The 24462-nt window shown below is 42.2% G+C and overlaps 2 protein-coding genes across 2 annotated transcripts; one reads left to right on the forward strand and one right to left on the reverse strand.

The window, feature by feature from the left end:
- Positions 1-360: 360 nt before the first annotated feature.
- Positions 361-7208, reverse strand: naaladl1 (N-acetylated alpha-linked acidic dipeptidase like 1). Its single transcript, XM_019885501.1, has 18 exons — positions 6858-7208; positions 6460-6632; positions 6271-6392; positions 5676-5795; positions 5240-5432; positions 4956-5049; positions 4530-4634; positions 3591-3676; positions 3389-3508; positions 3231-3316; positions 2913-2976; positions 2686-2845; positions 2432-2525; positions 2256-2337; positions 1524-1697; positions 1323-1410; positions 1123-1209; positions 361-591 (listed from the first exon to the last, which is right to left on the reverse strand). The coding sequence occupies exons 1-18, from the start codon at positions 7055-7057 to the stop codon at positions 411-413; spliced, it is 2229 nt and encodes a 742-aa protein (XP_019741060.1). The 5' UTR covers positions 7058-7208; the 3' UTR covers positions 361-410.
- Positions 7209-8925: 1717 nt separating this feature from the next.
- On the forward strand, positions 8926-24153 carry erap1b (endoplasmic reticulum aminopeptidase 1b). Its single transcript, XM_019885457.1, is given in 20 exon segments — positions 8926-9126; positions 9847-9961; positions 10117-10620; positions 10919-11057; positions 11200-11334; positions 11813-11933; positions 12781-12935; positions 14208-14321; positions 15170-15301; positions 15381-15512; positions 16566-16649; positions 16726-16892; positions 17002-17081; positions 17674-17857; positions 18676-18832; positions 19866-20050; positions 20131-20292; positions 21015-21155; positions 21932-22013; positions 22940-24153. Coding segments are annotated over 18 exon segments (2820 nt in total). The 5' UTR covers positions 8926-9126; positions 9847-9961; positions 10117-10141; the 3' UTR covers positions 23111-24153.
- Positions 24154-24462: the final 309 nt, after the last annotated feature.

The following is a 24462-nucleotide window of genomic DNA, read 5'->3' on the forward strand; positions in this document are numbered from 1 at the left end:
GTTGAGCCTTTTCTTTTTACCAATACGGTGGTGCCTTGAGATACTGTCGATTGACGTACACTAGCTTAATTATAACACATACAGTAATGGGAAATGTCATAGACATGCTAATGAATAGCATAAGCTATTCCTTTTGAATATGAAAGGCGGCGCAACGCATAGACAGATGTCACAATACTCGCAGGCATGTATTCTTTATCTTCCACCAAGAATTATATTTATTTAGATTTGAGAGGATGCTAGTGCATACTTATTCATCCAACCATTAGCAATAATAATATTCATCAAATGTGTTTTGATAAAAAGATTATTCACATTAAAAAAAAAAGGTCAAGTGACCAAACTCCAATTTTTTTTTTTGTGCATTTTTATACAGGAAGTGCTTGTTTCTTGACAGTCTGTGTTGTGATCTATATGACATCAAGCAGCATCTGGGCGGCACCGTCGATGGCCTGGCTCATGACAGACACGAGGAGATGCAATTGGGCCATGGTGGGGGGTGTTCCCGGCGACATAGCTTGGACGACGGAAGTGTCCCTCAAACCAGGTAAGGTGCCCATGGTGACTTCGAGTGGCGCCCAGATGACGTGTCTGTAGTAAACAAATGAGAATGCATTGAGAAAAAAAAATGCTGCACACAGTGACGGTGCACTAGGTGACAATGTCAGCAAAAATGCATTGAAAAAAAAAAATGCTGTACACTGAGTGAGGGTGCACTAGGTGACAATGTCAGCCTTAGGTTTTTTTTTTTTTTTTTGCCTATGAGCTGGAATAAAATGCATTGAAAAAAAATGCTGCACACTGAGTGACGGTGCACTTGGTGACAATGTCAGCCTTAGGTTTTTTTTTTTTTTGTCTATGAGCTGGAATACAAAGTCAAGGAATTTGTTGGATTTAAGTACAAATACCAGAAAGAGCGACACTGGTGTATTTATTTTCCTGCAGCACCCCATAAAAAAAACAAACAAAAAAGCAATGTAATGACGCCTGTGATTTTGATTGATTGAGATCTTGAGGGCTTCCTCCCAAATTCCCAAAACATGCATCATGCATGTTAGGCTCATTGAAAACTCTTAAATCAAGGTCCCTCAATCATTGAGTCTTCCTTCCTTCCTTCCTTACCTGAATTTACTTGGGGAGCCCACGGGGTTCAAAAACGCTCGGTCCAGCAGCATGAGCTGGTCATTAATCTTTCGTACCTTCAGTGGCCTGAAAGAAGAAACGGAAATAAGTGTTGCCTTTGCATGTGGGAGAGCATGTATTTGTGTGTGTGTGTGTGTGTGTGTGGGGGGGGGGGGGTAATGTGCGTATCTGAGTATTACGTTTCATTTGCCAGGTCTGAGCTTCGAATGACTCGGTCTAAGTTGGAAGCCGCACTGCGGAAGTTGGCCACTGCGCGTTTGATTGGTTCTGGAAAGAGACAGAAGTGCCAAGTCAACAATTTCAACAATTTTGATGAAAACGGCCTTTTGAGAACTTGACAAGAATTTTGGATTGACCGTGTGGGACATGAAATTCCTTACCCATGGAGATATTCTGAGCAAGCAGGTAGTCTTCATACACCTGCAAAGCCATGTGAAGGTAGCCCTCAAGAGTCTCCGCGTAGTCGCTACAGTTCAACGGCAACACCAGACTGTCGGCCAGACGCACCAGGACGCTCCCGGCGGTTTTGCCGACGGCCTGGTGGATGTAGAACCCTGAGAAGAGCGTGGGGCAGATTGACTTGTTAAGAACGCCCCACCGAATGACCGAAATCGGCAGAACACGACTCAACTGGACAACACAGAGAAAAATAGACCCGGACACCCAGGCGCTAAATAAAAGGCTGAGTCCATTCAGAAAAGGCACTTGTGTGTTTGCGTGACCGAGACTCTCCATGCTTCGCTTTATCATCTACCGGTATATATATCATCGCTGAACAGTGAAAAACACGTCTATTTTTTTTTCAATTGTCACATTAAAACTCAGGCACCCCATTAACGTACAAAAATTTAAAAATGACAAAAATGACTGAACATGTTTTTCACAGCACAGCGATATTTATTTCTAAATTATAATTATAATTAAGAACTGCAGCACAACCAAAGGCCATCATTCGGCCACTCATGAACCACGCACAATGCGCGGCAGTTCTTGCGTCGCTCAGTGTGTGGTGGGCCTTCGTCACGAATCTGCCGGGAGCTCAAACACGGCCATCGCATCAAGTTGTGCGTTGGTGTTACGTGAAGCACAATAAATGAACGTGGTTCACTCACCAGGATCAATGAATTTGGAGGAATAGTCGAATGTGTCGTATGCAGTGTGATACGCCGGGTAAATCCGAGTTCTTGTTTTAGTCTGGGAAGAAAATAATTGTGAATCGGAAATATTTCAATTATATAGAGCTGGATGACATCTATAGATAGATCATTTATTGAATAATGTCCCATACCCTGTCAAAAGTGTATGAAATATCCAAGGAAGTGATTCCAAGGTAGTGCACGAAAGGGGCGTAATCACTTCCGGCTCCTGTCAAGAACCCCAGACTGACACAGAAACACAGACAATACATTAACCTGCGATGAGACATTTTAAAAATACTGTACAGAAAATACTTCATGGGTCAACTTTGCAGGAAAAAAAAAAGTGACTCCTGTACAAATTTGTATTTTGCAATACGGTATGTTTGAAAGTAAAGCGCAACACCTGGGAATGAGTCCGTAGACCGGGCTTGTTCTATTAGCATAGCGGATCCACTTGTCATACACAGACATGGAATCCACTCCAGGAGCCTTGACCTGTCCGACAGATGCACTTAGATCAGTCAAAACCACTCGACTGTGGTGTCTTTTTTTTTTTTTTTTTTCTTATCATTTTTAAATTCTAATTGCAACGTGCCAATTTTATTTGCACTCAAGCGGGAAGCTTCTTACCTTGAACGGCAACATCCACGTTGATATAAGCCACGGTGCGTTCGCTGAGCTTGGTGAGATATTGCTGTAAAACAAACCGAAAAAAAATATATAAAAATCGATTTGCTTCCATTTGGTCCAGCATGATTCAAATTATTACCTCCGTGTATTCACTGGACCCAATGAGACCAAACTCCTCGGCCCCCCAGCTCGCAAAGATAATGGACCGACGAGGCCTCCATTTGCCTGCGGCGCAAACGAACAAAAGCTTTCGCTCAGCGTTCAACTGAAAAATAATCGATTCGCTTCCATTTGGTCCAGCATGAGTCAAATTATTACCTCCGTGTATTCACTGGACCCAATGAGACCAAACTCCTCGGCCCCCCAGCTCGCAAAGATAATGGACCGACGAGGCCTCCATTTGCCTGCGGCGCAAACGAACAAAAGCTTTCGCTCAGCGTTCAACTGAAAAGACGAGTTTGAAGCTACCTCCTCACCTTGCTTGAGCGCCTTGCCGAGCACACGCGTCAGCTCCAGCATGACGGACGTCCCGCTGCCCGGGTCGATGGCGCCGTGAACCCAACTGTCCCGGTGGTTGCCGTAGATCACGTATCGGTCTGCGGAGAAAGACGGACAATTACGCACCAGGGATTCCTTGCCGCTATCGATAAAAATGAGTGGGGTGATTCATGGCCTCACCGGGCTCCACGCTGCCCCTGATGACTCCCATCACATTGGCGGAGTTCTTCACCTTACCGTAGTTGGATATGTCCAGCTTCACGTCACTACAAAACAGGACATTTGTAGTGTCGTTTTTCAGGTACCGTATTTTCCGCACTATAAGGCGCACCTGAAAGCTTTCAATTTTTTTCAAATGCCAACAGTGCGCCTTATAATCCGATGCACCTTATATATATCGATCAATATACTTATTTTAAATGTTCTGTAAAGTGCTTTGTTGCAGCTGCAGCGGTTGTGAAAGCGCTGTATAGATAAAGCTGTAGTGTATTGTATTGTATTCTCTTTAGTGTAGCTCCACCTAGTGGATGCATAATGTAACCGCAGCCACTATTGTAACTTCGATTCTCTGCACCTTAAAATGCAGTGCGCCCAACGTATGATACTCCCAAGCGCCTTATAGTGCGGAAAATACGTGAATTTTATCACAACAAAATCTTTTGGGAGCCACTTTGGAATCTTGGGGTAGGTTGTTTTTTTTTTTCTTTTTTTGGGGGTGGGGGGGGTTTAGTCAAAGTGCTGCAAGCGAATTCATTGATTCCTAACCAGGATGAATACAAATTTGCAAGTACTAAGCCAATGAACTTTTTTTGGGGATTGATAGTCCCTTTAATATAACTCATATTTTATTTATATACAGTTAGGTTTGGAGGTTTGGCCAGTACTCCAATTTGATGTTTCACAGTAACTGATGTTGCTTCAATATTGAAATGATTTTAAATTTCTTTTTTCCTGAGAAACTTTGGGCCATAATTTATGCAATGCGTATGTTGCTGCTATGGCAAAACTTCATATATTATTGCGTGACAAAACATTGAATAATAAAAACGTCTGAAAAAATATCTTTCAGGAAAAAAAGAAGCAGCTCTTGCCAAATAGGGCTCTTGTAAATCCGCGTACCTGTTGTTGAAAGCAGAAGAGGGTCGAAATCCTGGACCGCCAACGTTGTACGTACAGTTAAAAGCTCCTTGCCACGCCATTGGAGCTGGTCCTCCACCCAGCTCACTGAAACATCCAATGTAAACTTTTCAAACGTTTTTAAAACGTTTGAAAACAACATGCAGTGCTTCCTTGAGATTCAGGTCGAATCCGTTCCATGCTAGTGTGCTGCATTGTGTGTTAGCATTAAGCTAGCGGAGAGCAAACTCGTGTGATGGTTTGAAAACACATTCTCTTCATAATCCTCTTTGTTTGATGGTTATCTTGACAGGAAACCTCAACACCAACCAGATTACGAGCAAACTCGTGTGATGGTTTGAAAACACATATTCTCTTCATAATCCTCTTTGTTTGATGTTTATCTTGACAGGAAACCTCAACACCAACCAGATTAACGTGTAGGCATCCTCATAGCCGATGGGTTGAATGGGAATGGGAGGAATCCCAGTGATGTCGTCCTCTGGAATTCTGTAAGTGTTTTCTGCAAAATGGCGGAGAGTGGTGTGAACATCCTTTTGAAATGGTTTATCTTTGTGCACTTTGGATGTGGCCTGTTGTAAAAATCACAACTTCCCGTAGTAGGACAAAGAATAATAATAAAGCACAACCAATAAAAAGACACAATAGCGTTTTATGTTACTACCTCATACGTTACTTTCCACCTGGCTTACCTTTGGCAGCCAAATATGGAGTGAGCGGGTCGCCATAAATCGAGGAAAACGCGCCTCTCTCCGTGCCCGAAGGGGGCATGTACCAGGAATGCGGATATGTCTCGTTGTTGTCCGACATGAAGCCGTCGTTCATGTCCAATGGGTCCGTGTAGACCAGCACGCCGCGGATACCGTAGCGAGCCGCGTTGATGGCCTGGACGACACATGTTGAAGGACTTGTGGGGAAACACTCATTGATTGATTAACTGCGAGTTTGAATACAGTACTATAGACACACACACACACACACATTGATATATATGTGTGTGTCTCTCTGTATATGTGTATGTATGTATATGTTTTTGGATTTTATTGAACAGCAATGCTAATTAGCCACTTTACTCTTTTAAAAACAGGTTTCCAGTAAAACAAAATACAGTAAACTAGTGCCACTCACTTTGTCTGCTCTCCCAGTGCCACCGTATTTTGTGATGGCGATAGTGTCTTTGAGGTTTATTGTATCGTTCAGCAGCTGGTAGTCATGTACTGTCCCGTAGTTTGCATAGACAAGTTTGCCCTTAGAAGGAAGTGGGGGTGGGGGTGGGAGAAATGTGAGTCAATAACAATTTAAAAGTCTCAGAACCATGTGTTTTTACCTGCAATGCTACTGTAATTGGAATACTTGACATGAGGGTTGCGCGCAACAGACAATTTGATTCAGTTTGTTGCTGGACGATCACAACAATGACAATGCAGAATAATGTTCACATTCCATCCTTGCCGTTTCATCACATCAAATGATATGATCATTCCAAAGGTCATCACTTCCGATTGTAGGATAGTTCAAATTAGGTTATTACGTCAATTACAGAATACTGGTCTCCTTGGAATTTTTATTTGTCTAGTTTTATACGAGCTAAACATTTAACCAAGTCTCAAGTGACCTTGAGACTTTACTGTTATCGCCGTTTCCCTTCCGCTCAGTTTTTGACAATTTGCGAGCTCTCACTGTGTGTCGCTGAAATGTTGGACATATTTTGATCGGTTGTTACCTGTACTTGCCCTGCAGGAGAATACGCAGCATAGGGTTGAACCACAGCAGGATCCTCCTGGTCCGGAGTATAAGCCTTCTCTTTCTCTCTGACCGTGTGCAGCACGGCATTGGACGGGTTCACTGGAAAAAATAAGGATGAAATGAGAAACTGTAGCGAGGTTGTCGTTTGGTTTTGATGATAGCTTACCAACAGTGACCTTATTGGGCTTGTCGGGATCAGGAAAGGACAGGTAGACCATGTATTCCTCCCTCCACACCCGGTCCAGACCCGTTTCTGGATCCCTCCATCTGTTCAGCATCAACTGCACCGTTTGCTCGTCTCCGACTGTGGTGGCCATGTGAGGAGTTTTGCTCAACTCCCTGTAGAGTATAACGCAATCATTTTTTTTTCCCAGATGAATTTCCTATTATGGGTTAAAGCCTTTACCGAATACATAGATGGGCAATATCGGCAAGCATGAGGATATCAATTCTATTTGCATAGTGGCCGTAGTTTATCTTCACCTTGCCTGTTTTTGATTTGTTATATTGGAACAATGGCAAGAAGTGTTCAAGTTTTTCCAAGTCGCGTCACCGCGAACTGACCTGAGGTTTTCCTGAATGCGGCCGTTGTCCACCTGGGACAAAAGCTCCTCGAGCAGGTTCTCATCCACATCCTTGGACACATCCTTCACCCAGGCCGGTGCGGAGTCGCTACTTTTGTCGATGCCGTAGTGTCCGATCAGGATTCCGGCAGTCAGCGCAGCTGCAGCGCACAAAAGTCCAGTCACCACTGTCTTTATCATGTTTTTTTTTTAAGTTTTTAATTCGCTCAATTTAATTGAGCTCTTGGTGATGAATGCTGATTAAAAATACCCCAAAGAAAATATTTGCATCGTCCCAACTGATCCGTTCAACAGCAGGGACCTGATGACACTGGCCCACATGCTCACGATAACAGTTGGGCTGGTGTTTAAAGATGGGATGGACTTTATCCTTCCGTGTATACGTCAGTGTGTTGGCATTTGTGTGTGGGCTTTTATTTTTATTTAGTTTTGCCTCATTTAATACTCCTCTCCTTGGGCACCATTAGTTCCCACACTGTGAAGTGCAGAGGAAATTATGAAAAGACTTTATTGACACCTTGTATGACATGAATCTCTCTCTTTTTTTTTAATGAAGCATAGAATGAAAACAAAAATGAGAAATGAACAAAATAACTAAAGCTAAAGTTGAAAAAAACATTTCCATAAACAAAATTAAATGAATGTAAGTAACATAAGCTTACATGAAGAACAAGAGTCATAAAACTATTTTCATAATGAGAATGTCCTTTGCTTTCATCTTTGTCAATTCATTTCGCAGGTGAGAGTTTAAATGTATTTACTGTATGGCCATCAAAGAGGGAAGGTTGAAGAGTCGTTTGGGAACTGTAGCTTAATTAATTACACACAAAACCCGCCCCTCATGTAAACCATCAAACTCACGCTAAAATCTAAGGAAAACTAATCGAGTTTGAAAAACCAAAGTCAAAACAAAATTAAAAGCTAACTGTACTGAAAAATCCCAAACTATTCATGGTACCTATTGACTTATATGCTTTCTTTTCCTCATTCGTGTCACGGGTGCGTTGGAGCTTCTCCCAGTTGACACTGGGCAAGAGGCGGTTTTACCCTGGACTGGTCGCCAGCCAATCGCAGGGCACAAACAGATAAATAATCATTCACAAACACTTTCACAGTTATGGATAATTAAGCGTCTTCGGTGAACCAAACATGCATGTTTTAGTAGGGAGATGGAGAACCTCGTACAAAAAAAAAAAAAAAAACCTACTCAAGCAAGGGGAAAATATGCCAATTCCACACAGGAAGACCAGAAGTGAAACATCTAAAATGCAGGATTTCGAGATTGCAACCCAGAACCTCAGAACTGTAAAGGGTGGCACTCTAAATAAATAACCAACTGGTCAACCTGCTGCCCCTTCGAATTGTGCATATTTTTACCAGAGCGATGCTCCTCTCTTGTGGTAAGTAATGGTATTGCACAACATACTTTTCTTTTTCTTGCAATCTTGCAAAAAAAAAAAAAAACAACTAATGAGATGGCAAACCATCTTATAATTTAATTCTTCCAGCTCGAGGATCACTTGTGTCCTTTATGAGATATTTTATTATGAGATGCTTACACCAATGGATATAAAATAATAAATGGTATTGTTTCCTCAAGGTAAATATCGTAGAGTAACATAATGATTTTATGTCTCCAAGGCAAATTTCATATTTGAGAGTTCCGAGCGACGTCGTAGCCTAAAATATCCACTGCTTTTTATCGAATCTAAACTTTTTTTGTCCAACTTGCTCAAGATGATAAGGAAAAAGAGAGAGGCCATAAAACCCGACTGTAATTTCGAGAACATTGTAAAAGCAATTTCCACATAAATATAAACATATATTCTATTTCTATGTTAATTTTTTATGTATTGTAAGATTTAACTACTTTTATATCTTATTTACATGTAAATAAAAGTTTTTTTTTAATACTCTCGGATGTTTTTCTACTTTTACTCTGACAAAGTACCTCTACTTCCTCTTACCAGAGCAGTGCTACTCCCTGTGGTCACTACGGGTATTGCATACTCAAACCAATAAAAAAACAAAACACCACGCGTAACCAAGGAGAGACACACCGTGTGGTTTAAAACAATATTATTTTACCAATTTAAAGTGTTGGACTGCTCCGAGAAGACCGCCTTGGTGATATTTGATGAGAAGGACAAGTTGAATTCTCCCAGCGTGCATTTGCTCTGCCAGCCCATTCGCTTTCAGTTGCTCTTTCTACCTCCATTCAGTGGAGCGACTTCCCCCGAATCGAAACGGTAAACACAATTTCTTTTGACTCTGATTTAAGTGTATCTAAGTACTGTATCGTGATATAAAGAGTAATAAAGAGTTTGCGTTGTAGAACCTTATCGGTTACATTTGACAACGGCTTATTCATATGAATGCTGAACACTAAATACATGCGGAAATAGTTTACGCTTATCGCTTACGTCAAAAGACTAACATGAATGAAGCGAGCCTGCATGCAAAACTGCGTTAATCTTTGTGACTGTATTATTATTATTTTTTTGTCGTTAACATTTTGTGCCACTGCAACTGGCCACTCAGTCACACACAACTAACTCGAAGCAACAAGGAAACTTGAAATCATTGACGATGGGACGATCGTTCTAAAATTAGACATTCGTTTCTTTGACTAACTTAATTGATGAAAACATCGAGAAGGACATGTGAAAGTGCTTTCGTTATTATCATTACTACTCAAGTCATTTTTAGCAAAAAACTCCCAGTCATCCAGAATGCGGTAATCTGCCAAAGTTAAATCAAAGTGACTGGATTTTTATTGTTTATTGAACTTGGTTTTTTTGTTGAAATAAAATTGACCGAAATGACTTTTGCAATTGTGCTATAAGTTTTTGGTTTTTGTATGGCTGGGTTCCTTGGAGGTACTGGTAGATATTGAGATTATATTATATGATATTTATATTAATATCCTTGTTCTAATCCATTGATTCATTTACGCCACTCCTTTTCAGGGTCGAAGGGTCCTGGAGCTTTATCTGACCACGGGATCGACAACACCCTGGCCCCGTTTTGAGACAATTACCATTTACACACACATTCCTGAACCCAACCTCATTTCACCGTCAGGTAATTGATCTCAACTCTGCTCAAATTTTCAGCTCAGAGAAATTAAAAAAAAACATTACTCACTTTGTCTCATACTCATTTTAATGCTTAAAAGAAAAAAAAAAAGACCGGTAACGCATTTCTTGTGTGATTGTGGTTGATTTTTATTCCAACAGGTGGGTTCATGTTTCAACAGCCACCATGTTAGTGGCTCCTCTCTGCTTGGTGGTCTTTCTTTACCTCGGCCAGGCGTTGGGGGCACAGCTTCCACATTTAAACTGGCGTGACATCAACGGTGCTCAGCCGTTCCCCTGGCTTCATATGAGACTCCCCCAAACGGTCGTACCCGTGCACTACGACCTGACAATTCACCCCAACCTGACCACTCTGAGCTTCACCGGAGTCGTTCGCATCCAGCTGGATGTACTCGAAGAGACCAAAGCCATCATTTTACACGCAAAGCAGTTGAAGACCTTCAACGTGAAGCTCAAGACGTCCGAGGGGTTGAGGTCTCTTGAGGTTATCGAGAATTCTGTTTACCAGCAGCTTGCCCTGCTCTCACATGAGGTGATCCCCAAAGGGCGGGACTACGAGGTTCATATGGAGTTTGCCGCAAACCTCTCGGACAGCTTCCACGGTTTTTATAAGAGCAGCTACCGCACCAGCAGCGGGGAGCTCCGGTAAGCCTTAGTATATGGTTTTCAGTCCGTTTTTTGGGGTGGGGGGCTTTTGCAATGGTGATATGTCGGCCCTGACCAATACGGATCCTTTGAAACTGATATGGATTCCGATAATTGGCAGAATAATCCAATCCTAAATTACAGGCAGAACATTTGATTGTTTTATATACTTAGTCCATTAGGATTTGTTTAACTGTATGACAATTTTTTTTTTCCCCGCCACTTTTTTTTTGGGGGGGTGGATTCTTGACTGTGTTATCATTGTTATATTGTGTATTTTGTTTGTCGTCGTTATTAGGACTCTGGCATCGACGCAGTTTGAAGCCACGTTTGCTCGAACAGCCTTCCCTTGTTTTGATGAGCCCGCCTTCAAAGCCAACTTCACCATCTCCATTGTACGCGAGGCACGACATATCGCCATCTCCAATATGCCCAAGGTACTCTCCAATCATTTCGACTATTTCACCACTTACTATTTCGGATTTTTTTTTTTTTTTTAATGTGGACTGACAGCACTTGTTCCTCAAGTTTTGTCACTGCTGCTCTACAATATGTTGCTCTGTATCTGTTACCTCATAGATAAAAACGGTGGCGTTACCCGGAAATGTGTTTGAGGATCACTTTGCCACCACGGTAAAGATGAGCACGTATTTGGTCGCCTTCATCGTGTCTGACTTCCACTCCGTCAGCAAGACGACCCAACATGGCGTCAAGGTGAGGTGCCGTTCCAATCAGACTCAGCATTTTGCCGCAATCTTCAGAACTAACCAGAGAACGAGAACACGCTGGCATATTTTCCGTGACCATCTTCCCGTATATCCGAGTGCCGCGTATTAAACGGCCCCTAGGTTGCCATGCATGCGCGCACACCAGGACCACCAGCACAATGTCTATTGAATCGGAATAAAAAATGTGGCAAAAACTGTTTAATAATGTCACTGTATGTTTTGATGAAGTACAATTTTATACAGTCCTACTTTTCTCATAAAAAAAAAAAAAAAAGATCAAACATTTTTTTGTGGGCTGGGTGGTTGGAATTTCTACTTCAATTAAATTCAATGTGAAAAGATGATTTGAATGTTTCAGTTCAACAAATCTCCATTTACATCCTCGAATGTTAGCATCCCGACTTTAGCATTACGGAGAAACGCGTCGAGCAAAGACTGACGCATGCATCCCTGATTGCCGCCAGATTTCCGTCTACGCCGTAGCTGAGAAAATCAACCAGACGGACTTCGCGCTGGACGCCGCCGTGAAGCTGCTCGACTTTTACGACGACTACTTCAATATCCCTTACCCACTCCCCAAACAGGGTGAACACGTTGTTCGGTATTTGACAGTGGATGATGGGAATGTGACATGTCGTAACATTTCAGTCTCATATGCAAATCGGCGACATTGTTCATACCCTGGCCGCCTCAAACTTTTCGGATCAAATATAGTTGGTGTTTTAGGATTCAACAATCATCCACAAAAATTTAGACTCACAAGGAACTGGTCATCTTAGTCTCCTTGTTCTCTGTGGACTACTTGAAGTTTATTTTATCGCACGTAATGGGTTCGAGGAGTGGTTACTACAACTATTTGTTTATGTGTTTGTGTCTACGTCAACAGCAGTTAAATGGAAAGAATCATCTCATAACGCGTCGTACAGGGTGCCACCAAAAACTTGACATCATGTTGTCGTCTATTAATACAGCCGGGACTCATTTGATCTCCATTTTTAACAAGATGCGTCTCATTAAGCTAAATATCGTTCAACGCAAATGTAAATTCCTTGAAGGCTTTTATTTCCTCGGGGTGACGAATGACATTTATCATCTGTGAAATGGCATTCTGCGTCTTAGGAAATGCTTGAACAAAGCTCGCGTGAATACACACCAACTGAAAAGTGGATTTGGCGATGGTACAAAAATTCAAAAAGATAAAAACAAGCAGCGTGTCACAGGGAATACCCTTCAAGAACATGAAGTGAAGTTTTATCCGTCTGAAAATGGTGTTGGAATTTTGATCAATATTTTATGTTTCAGCATGAAGCCCGTTTCATCTTGTTTGCTTCGGAGTTACTTGGATATTGACATTTGAAACGATGCTGCCTGTGTGTAGGTGTTGTAAATAGGTTGTGCATTTCCTTTCCATGTCTGTTTGTGGTCCCCGCAGACCTTGCTGCTATTCCCGATTTCCAGTCGGGAGCGATGGAGAACTGGGGCCTGACCACCTACAGGGAGTCGGCCCTTCTCTTCCACCCCGAAAAATCCTCCGTCACTGACAAAGTGCACATCGCCAAGATTATCGCTCACGAGCTTGCGCACCAGGCAAGAGCGCCGCAATGCAAAACACATCGCAAGGAGACGTCACTTGTCACATCGACGGCGGATCCCAAAAAGTCGACGCACCCCTTGTTCAAATGCCAGTCATTTCAAAAACAATGAGACCAACCTTCCCACGTGCAGTTTCCCCATGCCTGCGTGGATTTTCTCCGGGTCCTCTGGTTTCCTCCCACATTCCAAAAACACGCACGGCAGCTTAATGGAAAGCTCTAAATTGTCTTTAGGTGTGACGGTGATTGGGAAGGGTTCTTTGTCTATATGTGCCCTGCGATTGGCTGGCAGTCACTTCAGGGTGTTGCCCGCCTGCGGCCCCAAGACGACTGGGATGGGCTCCAGCACCTCCGTGACCCCCGTGAGGATAAACGGATTAGAAAATGGAAGGGTGGATGGGTGGATCAACCATTTCAAAAATTTTTTACACCATTAACGTGACCTATTGACCTGTAGATCTCATTGGACTAGGGATGGGCTGATTACCGGTTTGATGCTTTACTGTGGTTTTGAGGCGTCACAGCTTAATAAGCATCAATACAGGATGACACCTGTAATGAGCTCTTCTTCTTTTTTTTTAAATTTTTTTTTTATTGTCTTCAATTAATTTTCTCCTCCATGCCTTCCTCCTCAGAGTGGGGAGGGCTGAGCAGCTATTTTTTTTTTTTTTTTTTGTCTTCAATTAATTTTCTCCTCCACGCCTTCCTCCTCAGAGTGGGGAGGGCTGAGCAGCTACGTGAGAAGGAAAGAGGGAGGAAGGAAAACAAAAGAAACACGGATGCCTGCGTTATTACTGTTGCATTGTCTTTAAAGAAGAAAAAAACGGTGCTAGCGGGAACTATGAGGAAATGAATAGCCCACGGGTCTGTTCTAAAATGACTCTTACAGAAGAAAAAAAAAACGGTGCTAGCGGGAACTATGAGTAAATGAATAGCCCACGGGTCTGTTCTAAAATGACTCACCAATGATAGGACTTTGTCACTCGGTAAGAAGAAATAAAACACAACAAAAAGGTTCACATTTAGTTACTTAAACTTCACATGGTTTGTCACTCGGTAAGCAGAAATAAAACACAACAAGAAGGTTCACATTTAGTTACTTAAACTTCACATGGTTTCTTCTGTAGCAAATGTTCTCTATTTTGTTTCAAAATAAAATTGCGTTCACATCTCACATCACAAAAAAACCTGGCATGTGATCAAGGGTGCAAACTTTTTCGATGCACCGTCCTGTTATATGAGAATCTCCGTTGTCTTCTGTGTGCAGTGGTTTGGCAACCTAGTGACGATGGAGTGGTGGAACGACTTGTGGCTCAACGAGGGTTTCGCCAAATTCATGGAGTTTATTGCTGTCAACGCCACCTACCCGCAGTTCCAAGTGGTGAGAGCGTGACACCCCCCCTCTCCCCCACACCCCCCAGCCCACCAGTGATTGATCCACCACGTAAAGCACACTTTACAACAGCAGTCCCCAACCTTTTTTTGCCCCGCGGACCGGTTTAACGTCAGACAATATTTTCAGGGACCGGCCTTTAAGGTGTGGCGGATAAATACAACAAAATAATATGATATGACCCGCATGAAAACTGGTATTTTTGAAACGCAATAATAAACACGAATCATGACACGAAGAACGTCCTATCTGGCCGCAACACTGCTCGCTATGGTTATGTTTACATGTGCCTTCAAAATGAGAGAGACCGCAAATACAAAGCACATGAAAAATACGACTCACCATCGCCGCATATTATGCAGAGCTGGCTTGCCGCGTGGGAATCTCCCATTGAGATAAAGACATATTTGAAATAGGACTCCTGATCATGTTGATTAAAAGTAGCCTTCTTTTTCTTGAAAGTCGTAGGCTCTTCTTCTGTCCCCTGGGTGGGCCTTTTCCCCCTTCCCAAAGAAACTTTCGCAAGACATTTGTTTTTCACTCGTTTTGCTAGCTCCTGGGTTTCATTTTAGCGGTCACCTATCACGTGACCGAGAAGCACGCCTTGACCCGCGTCAAGAGTGACACACTGTAAACGGATGTAACAGAGAATCCGGTAATTTTTCAAAATAAAACATTTTTCAAATTATGAAATAAATAAAACAGAAGTAATGTAACTTGGTTATTCTTTCTGTACGGCCCGGTACCAAATGACCCACGGACCGGCACCGGTCCACGGCCCGTGGGTTGGGGACCGTTGCCGTACAAAACCCACCAACAAGGCTCTCTCCTCTCAGAACGACTTATTCATGGGCAAGTGTTACACAGCCATGGAGGTCGACAGTCTCCGCTCATCCCACCCGGTTTCCACCGCTGTGGAAAACCCCACCGAGATCCAGGAAATGTTTGACAGAGTGTCCTACGATAAGGTCAGTTTTTTTTCCCCCGTTCGCAGCATCCTCGATCAGCGTGTGGTTCTTTGTTGAACGCGGTTTGCTTCTTTTTCAGGGAGCGTGCCTTCTGAACATGCTGAAAGACTTCCTGACACCTGACGTGTTCGAGGTTGGCATCCTCCGCTACCTGAAGCGCTATAGCTACAAAAACACCGCCAACAGCCACCTGTGGGAGAGCCTGACCAATGTGAGCCATTCATGTGTCTGAGGACAATGCCCCGAAATTGTATTTTTATATATTCTTTATCCTCTGTGCAAAACAACACATATTACTGCAGCTTATAGTGAGGAGTTGTGACCTTAGCGTCCGGCTCATTTTGTGCTTTTTGCTTTATGAAAAAACACGACAGCGCTTTGGGTCCTTTTCTGGATGCTGCCGGTTATTTGCATTTCAGCAAGATAATTGATAATTGCACGGGGTGCAGAGCTGCTATTCATAATGCCGCTTGTCCTCTCTCACCGAGAACTAAAAAGTGTCCCTTAGCTTAGCAAATCGCAAAGGCTGCAATTAAAAAAAAAAAAAAGCTTGATTTTAATTTGTGAATAGGATAATTAAAAAAAAAATGTAATTATGTACATTTTATATTTTAATTAATTTAGTGTCTTGATAAGTTTCGAGCTGAAGTGCTGTCTACATGCTTACATATTGTTTTCACGTCACATGAAAAGTGATACAGCCACTTATGACTTACTGACTTATGTTCACGCCTTTTTTGTTTGGTACATTTTTGTTGAAGTGTTGCAGTGAACGCTTGCAAGGCACGGCAGCTTTTATTTGGAGAGCACGTTTCAAACACAACGGGCGTCACATAGTTCAAAAACAACATTTGAAGGCAAAACACCCAATTTAAAGGCAAAAGGCATTTCGAAGCCAATGAATGAAATAACAAGTAGTTTACAGTGCCAGACCATGATTTTAGAAACAATAATGACAGAAATGCTCGAAAAGACCTTAATCATAGTTAGGGTGGGGGTGGGGGGGAGCATCAATTTTAACCTTGATTTAAAACCATTTACATTTGGGGACAACTTCAGTTCTGTTGGGATCTTATTGCATTTCTGTGCAGCATAACAGCAGAATGCTGACCCACCATGTTTGCACTGAACTTGGTCCTAACCTATAAAACTAAATTAATGTGATATATAATCTTTAAAGATTATTCAGAGCCTTAAGGTCATTTGAATTCAACAGCGCTGATGCAAACTCTTTACCCCTCATCGATTTTCTCTTCTCGCACAGGTTTGCGATCTGAATGATCTGCCAGGCGCGCCGACGAAACAAAAAGAATTCTGCTCAAAACACATCCTCCCATCGGGAGAAAACGTACGTGCTTGAAAATGTCACCGGGTGTGATGGACACGCTGTGATTGATTTGTGCCTCGTGTGGTCCATCAAACAGTACGATGGCGAGAAGTTTGACATCAAGACCGTCATGGACACGTGGACGCTACAGAAGGGCTTCCCGCTCGTCAACATCGACTTGAAATCGCGCAAGCTCATTCTCACCCAGGAGCGTTACCTGATGACGGAGCCGGAGCCCGCCACCACTAAAGCCCCTGTGGAAACGTAAACAAAACAAAAAAATAGTCATAAATACTATCCATCCACCCGTTCATCTTTGCTTATCCTCATTAGGGTCAAACTGCACAATTTTAATTTCAATTGTGATATTCAGGCCCGTTTGGCAGATTCCACTCACATACAAGACAAGTGACTCTGCCACAACACACCACCACCTGATGAGAAATGCAGTCGGTAAGAGTTTTTTTTTTTTTCACTTGACGCCTGGGGTGTCATAATACTTTTTTTTTTTTTTTTTTTTTGAGATTTTTTTTTTTTTTTCCTCGCGCCGGGTGGGGTGTCATTTTTTTTTTTTTTTTTTTAATCGCGGGCTCCATTTCCTCTGTGAAACCATAATAAGGAAGTCAAGAATAAATTGTTATCGAAATATGAAAACCAGTTGGTCGTTCCAAATGAATTGAAATGTGTCGTCTTTAACCATGCGAAAATATATATTTTTTATTTTTATCCAAATACTTGATTATTAGGGAGAATTTTCTTGAAGCTTTCCGAGTACTAATGGAGACGATTTTTTTTTTTTTTTTTTGGTCAATGTCCTCCTCCCCTGTAAATGTTTGTTTAGGCGGTTTATTCTATTATTTCCAACTGTACTGTATGTTCAAAATTGTTTTTCTTGTTTTCTTTGATTTTTTTTTTTTTTTTTTTTTAAACAACGTAACTGAGCTTTAAAATTTGTGTTTGTGTTTTGCACTCGTTGCTGAACCTAGTTTGTAGTGAAATGGGCTTGTGTCCAGTATTTGCGTTGACTGTAGCTCCTGGTCCACAGATCTCTTTCGCGTTCCCAACGGCGTGGACTGGGTCAAGTTCAACGTGGACATGAGCGGCTACTACGTCGTTCACTACGGCAAAGAGGGGTGGAAGAACATGATTAAACTGCTGCACAAAAACCACACGGCGCTGAGCGGCAAGGACCGAGCCAGTCTCATCCATGACGCCTTCCGGCTCGTCAGGTCGGCAAACGTCGAGAGCGATGCGTTGTTTTTTTCACTGACAAGAGTTTGTTTTTTGGAAAATTTTGGACTTTGCAAAAAGGCAACGATACATTTAGGGCAGGGGTGCCCAACCTTTTTTGTCCCAAGGAACCAACCTCCGGAGCTCTACCAGTCCAGTGTCAACATCGCAAGCCCACACACTAATGTGAATGATGAGCAATAGCCATAACTGACCTTAATATGAACCAAACAGAAAAAGAAACCAGATACGATATAATTTTTTGTTTATTTTAGACAAAGAAAAGTTTCCATTTACATCCAGCCCTGACGGCGGGATCAGCCAGCAGCGGCTTCATTTGGGGGAGGGGCCACAGCGGCACCAGGCGCTGCTCATTGAGAACAGGCTTAACAACATGCTTTCACGTCACAGTCTCCAATGACACCAGAAAAAGCCGCTAGATTGTCACGAGTCACTGTTTTGAAAAAAGAGGCGCTCGAGAGGGTCGGAATACTCGCTAAATATAGCGTCAAAGTCGCTAAGTTGGCAACACTGACTTCTTGTCATGTCATAATTATTGTATGTTTTTTTTCCTACACACCTCGCAGTCACCTTGGGAGCAGTCCCACGGTCGACTGGTTGGGCGCCGCTGATTTAGGATGTTGCCTTTTTTTTCTGGACTTGCATTGACCACAAGTATCGAGGGGAAAAGAAAAAAAGGCTGCGTAGACCGTGTTGTCTAAAAGTGCTCGTTAATACAGAATATGAGGATTATATTTTCATGGCTTTTACACGCCTTATTTTATTTTTATTTTTTTTTGAAATGTGCATTTTGCAGTATCAAGAAGCTGGGCCTGGAAACAGCTCTGGACCTGTCCGCATATCTCTCCAAGGAGACCGACATCATATCAGTGACTCAGGGCTTTCAAGAGCTCCTCCCCATCTACAAACTGATACAAAGGAGGTAGCTTGGTCTTCTCGAAGACGGCATGAAGGTGAGCTGAGTTTTACCACCGAAAGTCAAAACGACGGCTGTTTTCTTGGTTGGGAAACAGATGTCTGACACAACACATCAAATGATAATTAAGTCAAGAATCTGTAGAGTTGAAATGCCGCCTGACTGGTTTTATTTGGCGCCTGAATGGGACATGTCTGCAAGCTTTTGTAAGAGGGTGTGAAGCAGTGATTGACTCTGGGTGCAATTACTGTTAAATTAAATTGTCACTTACAGCTTGAAAATATTGTCAATTAGCTCTTGCCAGCCTTTAATGTTAGGAAAAAAAAAAGACCGAATTTTTTTAAGAGCTAATATTTGCCGATTAAATTGGTCAGGGCCTAGTTGAAACTCTTGGCAACAAAAGTGATCACACCCCTCGGTGAAATGTCCAATTTGGTCCCAATTGGCAAGTTTCCTCCTTTTGATACGCTGACTGATGAACACATTCAAATTGTAACTCGTTCCTGCTTTTTTTTTTTTCTAATATTTTCAAAATGAGTTCCAAATGACCTCTGTTTGATCTAGAAACGATCATTCCTGTTTTAGTCTCCTCCTTCACTTCCTCAGCATTGTTCTCCGTCTCCAATTTGTTGAAACCACCGCCGCTCGGCTTTTGTCCAGATCCATTCCGATGTTCAGGCTCATCGCTCGGTTCTTTCTTTCTTGCTTCCTGTTCAACATTCTTGGACAACATTTTGACAGTCACATCCAGTACCGCAATACTCTGGTGTCATATGACATCGTGTCATATCATTATCTGCTTGCTTCCTTCTATTTACAGTCCCTCACCTTAGATTGAAACCAAAAGGCAGTAATAAGTTGTGCCATATCGTTTTTAAAAAAAGTGCATCCCGAGATATGGAGGTCTGGGTATCTTCCCTGTATGTAAAGGATCCTCAGACCCACGGATTTCAAGAAGGGCCTGTTTTAGACGTCCGACTAGTTGAGACTAAATCAAAAGTGAGCATCTCTGCTTGTACCAACCAAGTAGTGCAGTTCATTTTTTTCCTTGTCTCCCCCCTCCCCCACAGAGTTTCATGCTAGACCTGTTCAAGCACTTGATTGACAGTCAGAGTTGGGACGATTCTGGTTCGGCGTCGGAGCGAATGCTGCGCAGCTCCCTGCTGCTGTTCGCCTGTGTCAGGAACTACACCCCTTGTGTGACGAAAGCCAAGCACCTGTTCAACTTGTGGAGGGACACGGATGGCCAAATGAGGTCAGAGCCGGCATTCCCTCACGTTGGAGCGATGATGATGATGTCTGATGCACGGAATTGAAGATGTCTGCGCTTCTCAGCCTCCCCATCGACGTCACCCTGGCCGTGTATGCCGTCGGGGCTCAAACAGAGGAAGGGTGGGACTTCCTGTTTGAGTTCTACCGCCGGGCCTTGCAAACGTCCGTTCAGACCCGCATCAGGATTGCCTTGGCGAGCAGCCCGTTGCATCAAAAGCTCAAGTGGTGCGTATGCTAACAAGAACGCCGCACACGGCTGTCCCGTTCGCCTCAGTACAATTAGGACATTATATCAGGGCATGGGTGTCAAACTCAAGGCCTGGGGGCCAGATCTGGCCCACCACATCATTTTAAGGTGGCCCGTGAAAGCAGCTCAATCGTGTCAACTTCCATGATCCTTTCTAAAATGTCTATCAACATTTTATGTTGATAGACATTTTAGTTATGTTTAATTTAATTTAATTTAATTTTTTAGTTATGTTTAAATTCTCATATGTAATAAATAAGAGATATATTCTAAGCGTTTTCTTGTTGCCAAACCCCTCATTACAAAAACTTCAACAACAGGTGAATAAACCATTATTCTTGACTTCTTTCGGTCATAACGGCCCACCAAGTGAAACGCTAACTAAAATGTGGCCCGCGCCCAAAATGAGTTTGACACCCCTGTATTAGGATATGGGAAATGGGGGATGATTGAAAAATGCTAAATGATTCAAAGTAAAGCAAATAGGGATACATATATAACTTATTTATCCAATTCATTAGTTGTTTGTATTGATTTCGCTGATCAGAGTGACTTGTATGTACGCACCTTGAATAATTTTAGTCAGCATAAAAAAAAAAAAACCCTGCCTTCATTCTCTTCTTCATGTTTCACTTTTTTTCCTCAAAAGTGGGGAATCCTTTTTTTAAAAGAAGTGCGTCTCCTCTTCTTTCCTCTGCAGGATTCTGGAGCAGAGCCTCCTCGGCGAGGTGATTAAAACTCAAGACCTGCCACACGTGTTGGTCTCTGTCAGCAGGAACCCCCGAGGCCACAGACTAGCGTGGGACTTCCTCCGAGCCAACTGGCAGACCCTGATCAAAAAGTCAGTCGTAAGCCGCGCCATGAGTGACATTTATGGTACAAGATACTTTTGTTATCACAAAACTGAACCGCAAATGGGACAAGTGTCGACATGTGGACTACTTTCTTGTCGGCCGGCATCTTACTTGTGCCCGTCTGATTTCCAAAGTCTCTCAGGCTCTATTAGGTAAGAAGTGTTATCATTTTTTTTGAATGATAGCCAACACTAAATTGCTGAGTGAACTGAAATCAGGTCAGGTCCGGGACGTCCAATGAGCTTCTTTGCGTCATAAATGATTTTGACACTCTGGGTTAGGGCTGAACTATTTAGAAAAATCATTGAATTGCGAAAAATCCTTTCACTATTCCGATTTAATATGCGATTATTTTTTATAAGCTCCTCTTCCCTGTTATTTTTTTTTTTTAACAAACACAAGCAATCATTTGTTTCGTTTTGTTTCTCGCATAAAATGTGTGTGTGTGTGTGTGTGTGTGTGTGTGTGTGTGTGTGTGTGTGTGTGTGTAAAATTAAATCCTCCCTGAGAAGCGTTTGCAATTTGACAATTGCACTGTGCTAACATTGCGATGCCAATTTGAATTTGATTAGTTGTGCTACGCTTGTTTTAAAAAACTGCCTGTCAGTCATGTGAATGCAGTGTAAGGGACTCTGGCAACAAATCGCCACAGTCCAAGTTTCTTTGGGTACCTGTTTCAGGGGAAGTTGTATACTTACCGGTAAATATAAGAAATATGTTCTAAGATTATCAAAGAATTGACCTCTATGAACGAATATTGCAGGTTTGAAGTTGGCTCCTCCTCCATAGCGCGCATGGTGAAGGGCGTGACCGGCCTGTACTCCACCAAGACAATGCTATCGTCGGTGAGTGCATTGGCGCTTTATTGTCTTGTAAGAATCCACAATTAAATTAAAAAAATAAAAAGCACAATTACTGATATAAGGTCTGTGTCAAAGTGCTGTCCGAGGTGTTGTCAGTTAGCACTGTTGTAGGCCTCAGTTTTTGTTTTTTTGTTTTTTTTTAATGCGTATTCAGTAGGTCCAGGACAATATGGATTTTTTTTTTTTTTTTTTTTTTAGTCAGAGTTCTTCCCGCTGACAAAAAAAAAGTTGTGATTTACAGGCTTTGTCTGCGAGTGTCTGTTTAAATCAGGGGCATACATTCTGCTACACAAAAGAAATTGACCATATCTTCCGCACCATAAGGCGCACCTAAAAGCATTCAAGTTTCTCAAAAGCCGACAGTGCGATTTATAATCTGACACGCCTTTTATATGGATCAATATTCTGATTTCTTGGCCTTAGTATTTTAAATGTTCTATAAAGCGCTTTGTTACAGTTGCAGCAGTTGTGAAAGCTCTCTATTGATAAAGCTGTATTGTATTGTATTGTATTCCCTTTAGTGGGGCTCCATCTAGTGGATGCTTAACACAACCGCTACCACTATTGTAGCTTCGATTCGATGCGCCTTATAATGCAATGCGCCCTATATATGAAAACAGTTTTAAAATAGGCCATTCATTGACAGTGCGCCTGAAACTCCGAAGCTCCTTAGAGTGCGGAAAATACGTTAAACTCCCAAAAATGTATTTCCTCAACATGTGTTGCCTGGCACCATTTCCCTTGACCAGTGTTTGAGGACCACTGCTCTCGTAAATTTGGATACATATTATGGATTGGGTCTCATCCGATTGCAAGTTGTTGGTCGTATATTTCATGGAAAATTGCATCTCGAGAACTTTGTCATCTACCGCTTTGCTTTGGTGAATCACTTGTATTGGTGTGCTCAGGTGGAGAAGTTCTTCAGCTCTCTTACGGTGGAGATGGGCTCAGAGATGCGATGTATCCAGCAGACCTATGACGCCATCCATGAGAACATTCGCTGGGGCGAAACCAACTTCTCCGTGCTGCAGTCCTGGCTGAAAAAACAGATGACCAGGTTTATTCATGAGGACTTGTAAGAGGGACGGGAAAAAAAAGACACTTTTTAGATTTCTTACCCAAAATGTAATATTTTGGGGGACAGATGGGTCGCAATTAGGAAGGAGCTTCCATATGTTTTATTGAAACATCTTATTGATGTCAGTCTGTGCCAAGTATCTTTGGGTTATATAATTCACTAGCTTCAAGACCATATCTAAATCATCTTTCTTTCATGCTCTTGCGGTCTTCAACTGATTTTCATTTGGGTTTTAATTTATTATGAATTGTTATTTTAGGACTTTTGGGTTGACCCCAGGAGTTTCTCAATATGAAGTCCATGTGTGTTTCTCAATGTCCGTGTGCCAAAGAGGTCAAAATGCTTTTGTCGTTTGGGAGTTTTTTTTTGTTTTTTTTTTAAACTTTAAATGTTGCATGGGTGGAACACTGACCCTTGGGGTGCTCCCCGTGCTTGTGAGGACCCTCTCATGGTAATCTGTTCTTACCCGACCCTGTTCTACATCATCCATCAGTGTGAATGGGAGTGTGTCTACTTTTTTTTTTGTCTGTATGTGCGTCGTGTAATTCAACTCTTCATCAAAGTCATCAAGGATAGGCCTCACGATCCTGAACAGGATAAGCGGTTAGGAAAATGGCTTTCCGGTACACGTTTCGAACTATCCCTTTGATATTTATTTTCTTCACGACGATGAATGCTATTGTTTTGTGCTAATTCGCTGCTATTTTTGTTCATTGATGACTCTGATACAACTTGTCACTTTTTCATGCTGTTGGCTTGGCGTTTCAGGTTTTGTAGAACCTGAGCATTGCTGTCGATTGCTGCTGTTTTCATGGATATATGGGGTATCGATCACATCTGCACGCCATTACAACCGTGATTTGTTTAATTTAATTGAAAGTCCTGTGACAGCAGCGATCCTGTAAATGAGACTTTTACCCACTTGCATATTGCAATGTATGAGGAAATCCAGATGTCCTATGGGATACACTTGTTTTTAATCTTGATGAATGTATCAAGCAAACCTTGCATTGTGTCACTTGGATTATTAAAAAAAAAAAAAAACAGATGTACGTCAGATTTGATTTGACTTTGACTCATCGCATCCCTATTTTGACCATCACAAACAAACCGCATTGGAAACATCTCTCTTGTCCAAAGTATGTTTAAGAGTAAAACAGTTCTAAAACCGCCCCTGATTTGTGTGGACTTTTTTATATCCACTGATGCACATAATACTTGTTACCGCAAATCTGCCCAATGCATGAAAAAAAAAATGCTTAACTGTTAATTTGTGTCTACAAATTCTCCACAGGACCTTACTGTGTCTAATGTGGTCTGAGGTTAGACGGCGTGGCCGGCGGTAGCGTTTAC

The sequence above is a fragment of the Hippocampus comes genome, unplaced genomic scaffold (assembly GCF_001891065.2).
Source record: "Hippocampus comes isolate QL1 unplaced genomic scaffold, H_comes_QL1_v1.1 scaffold78, whole genome shotgun sequence".
NCBI lineage: Eukaryota > Metazoa > Chordata > Actinopteri > Syngnathiformes > Syngnathidae > Hippocampus > Hippocampus comes.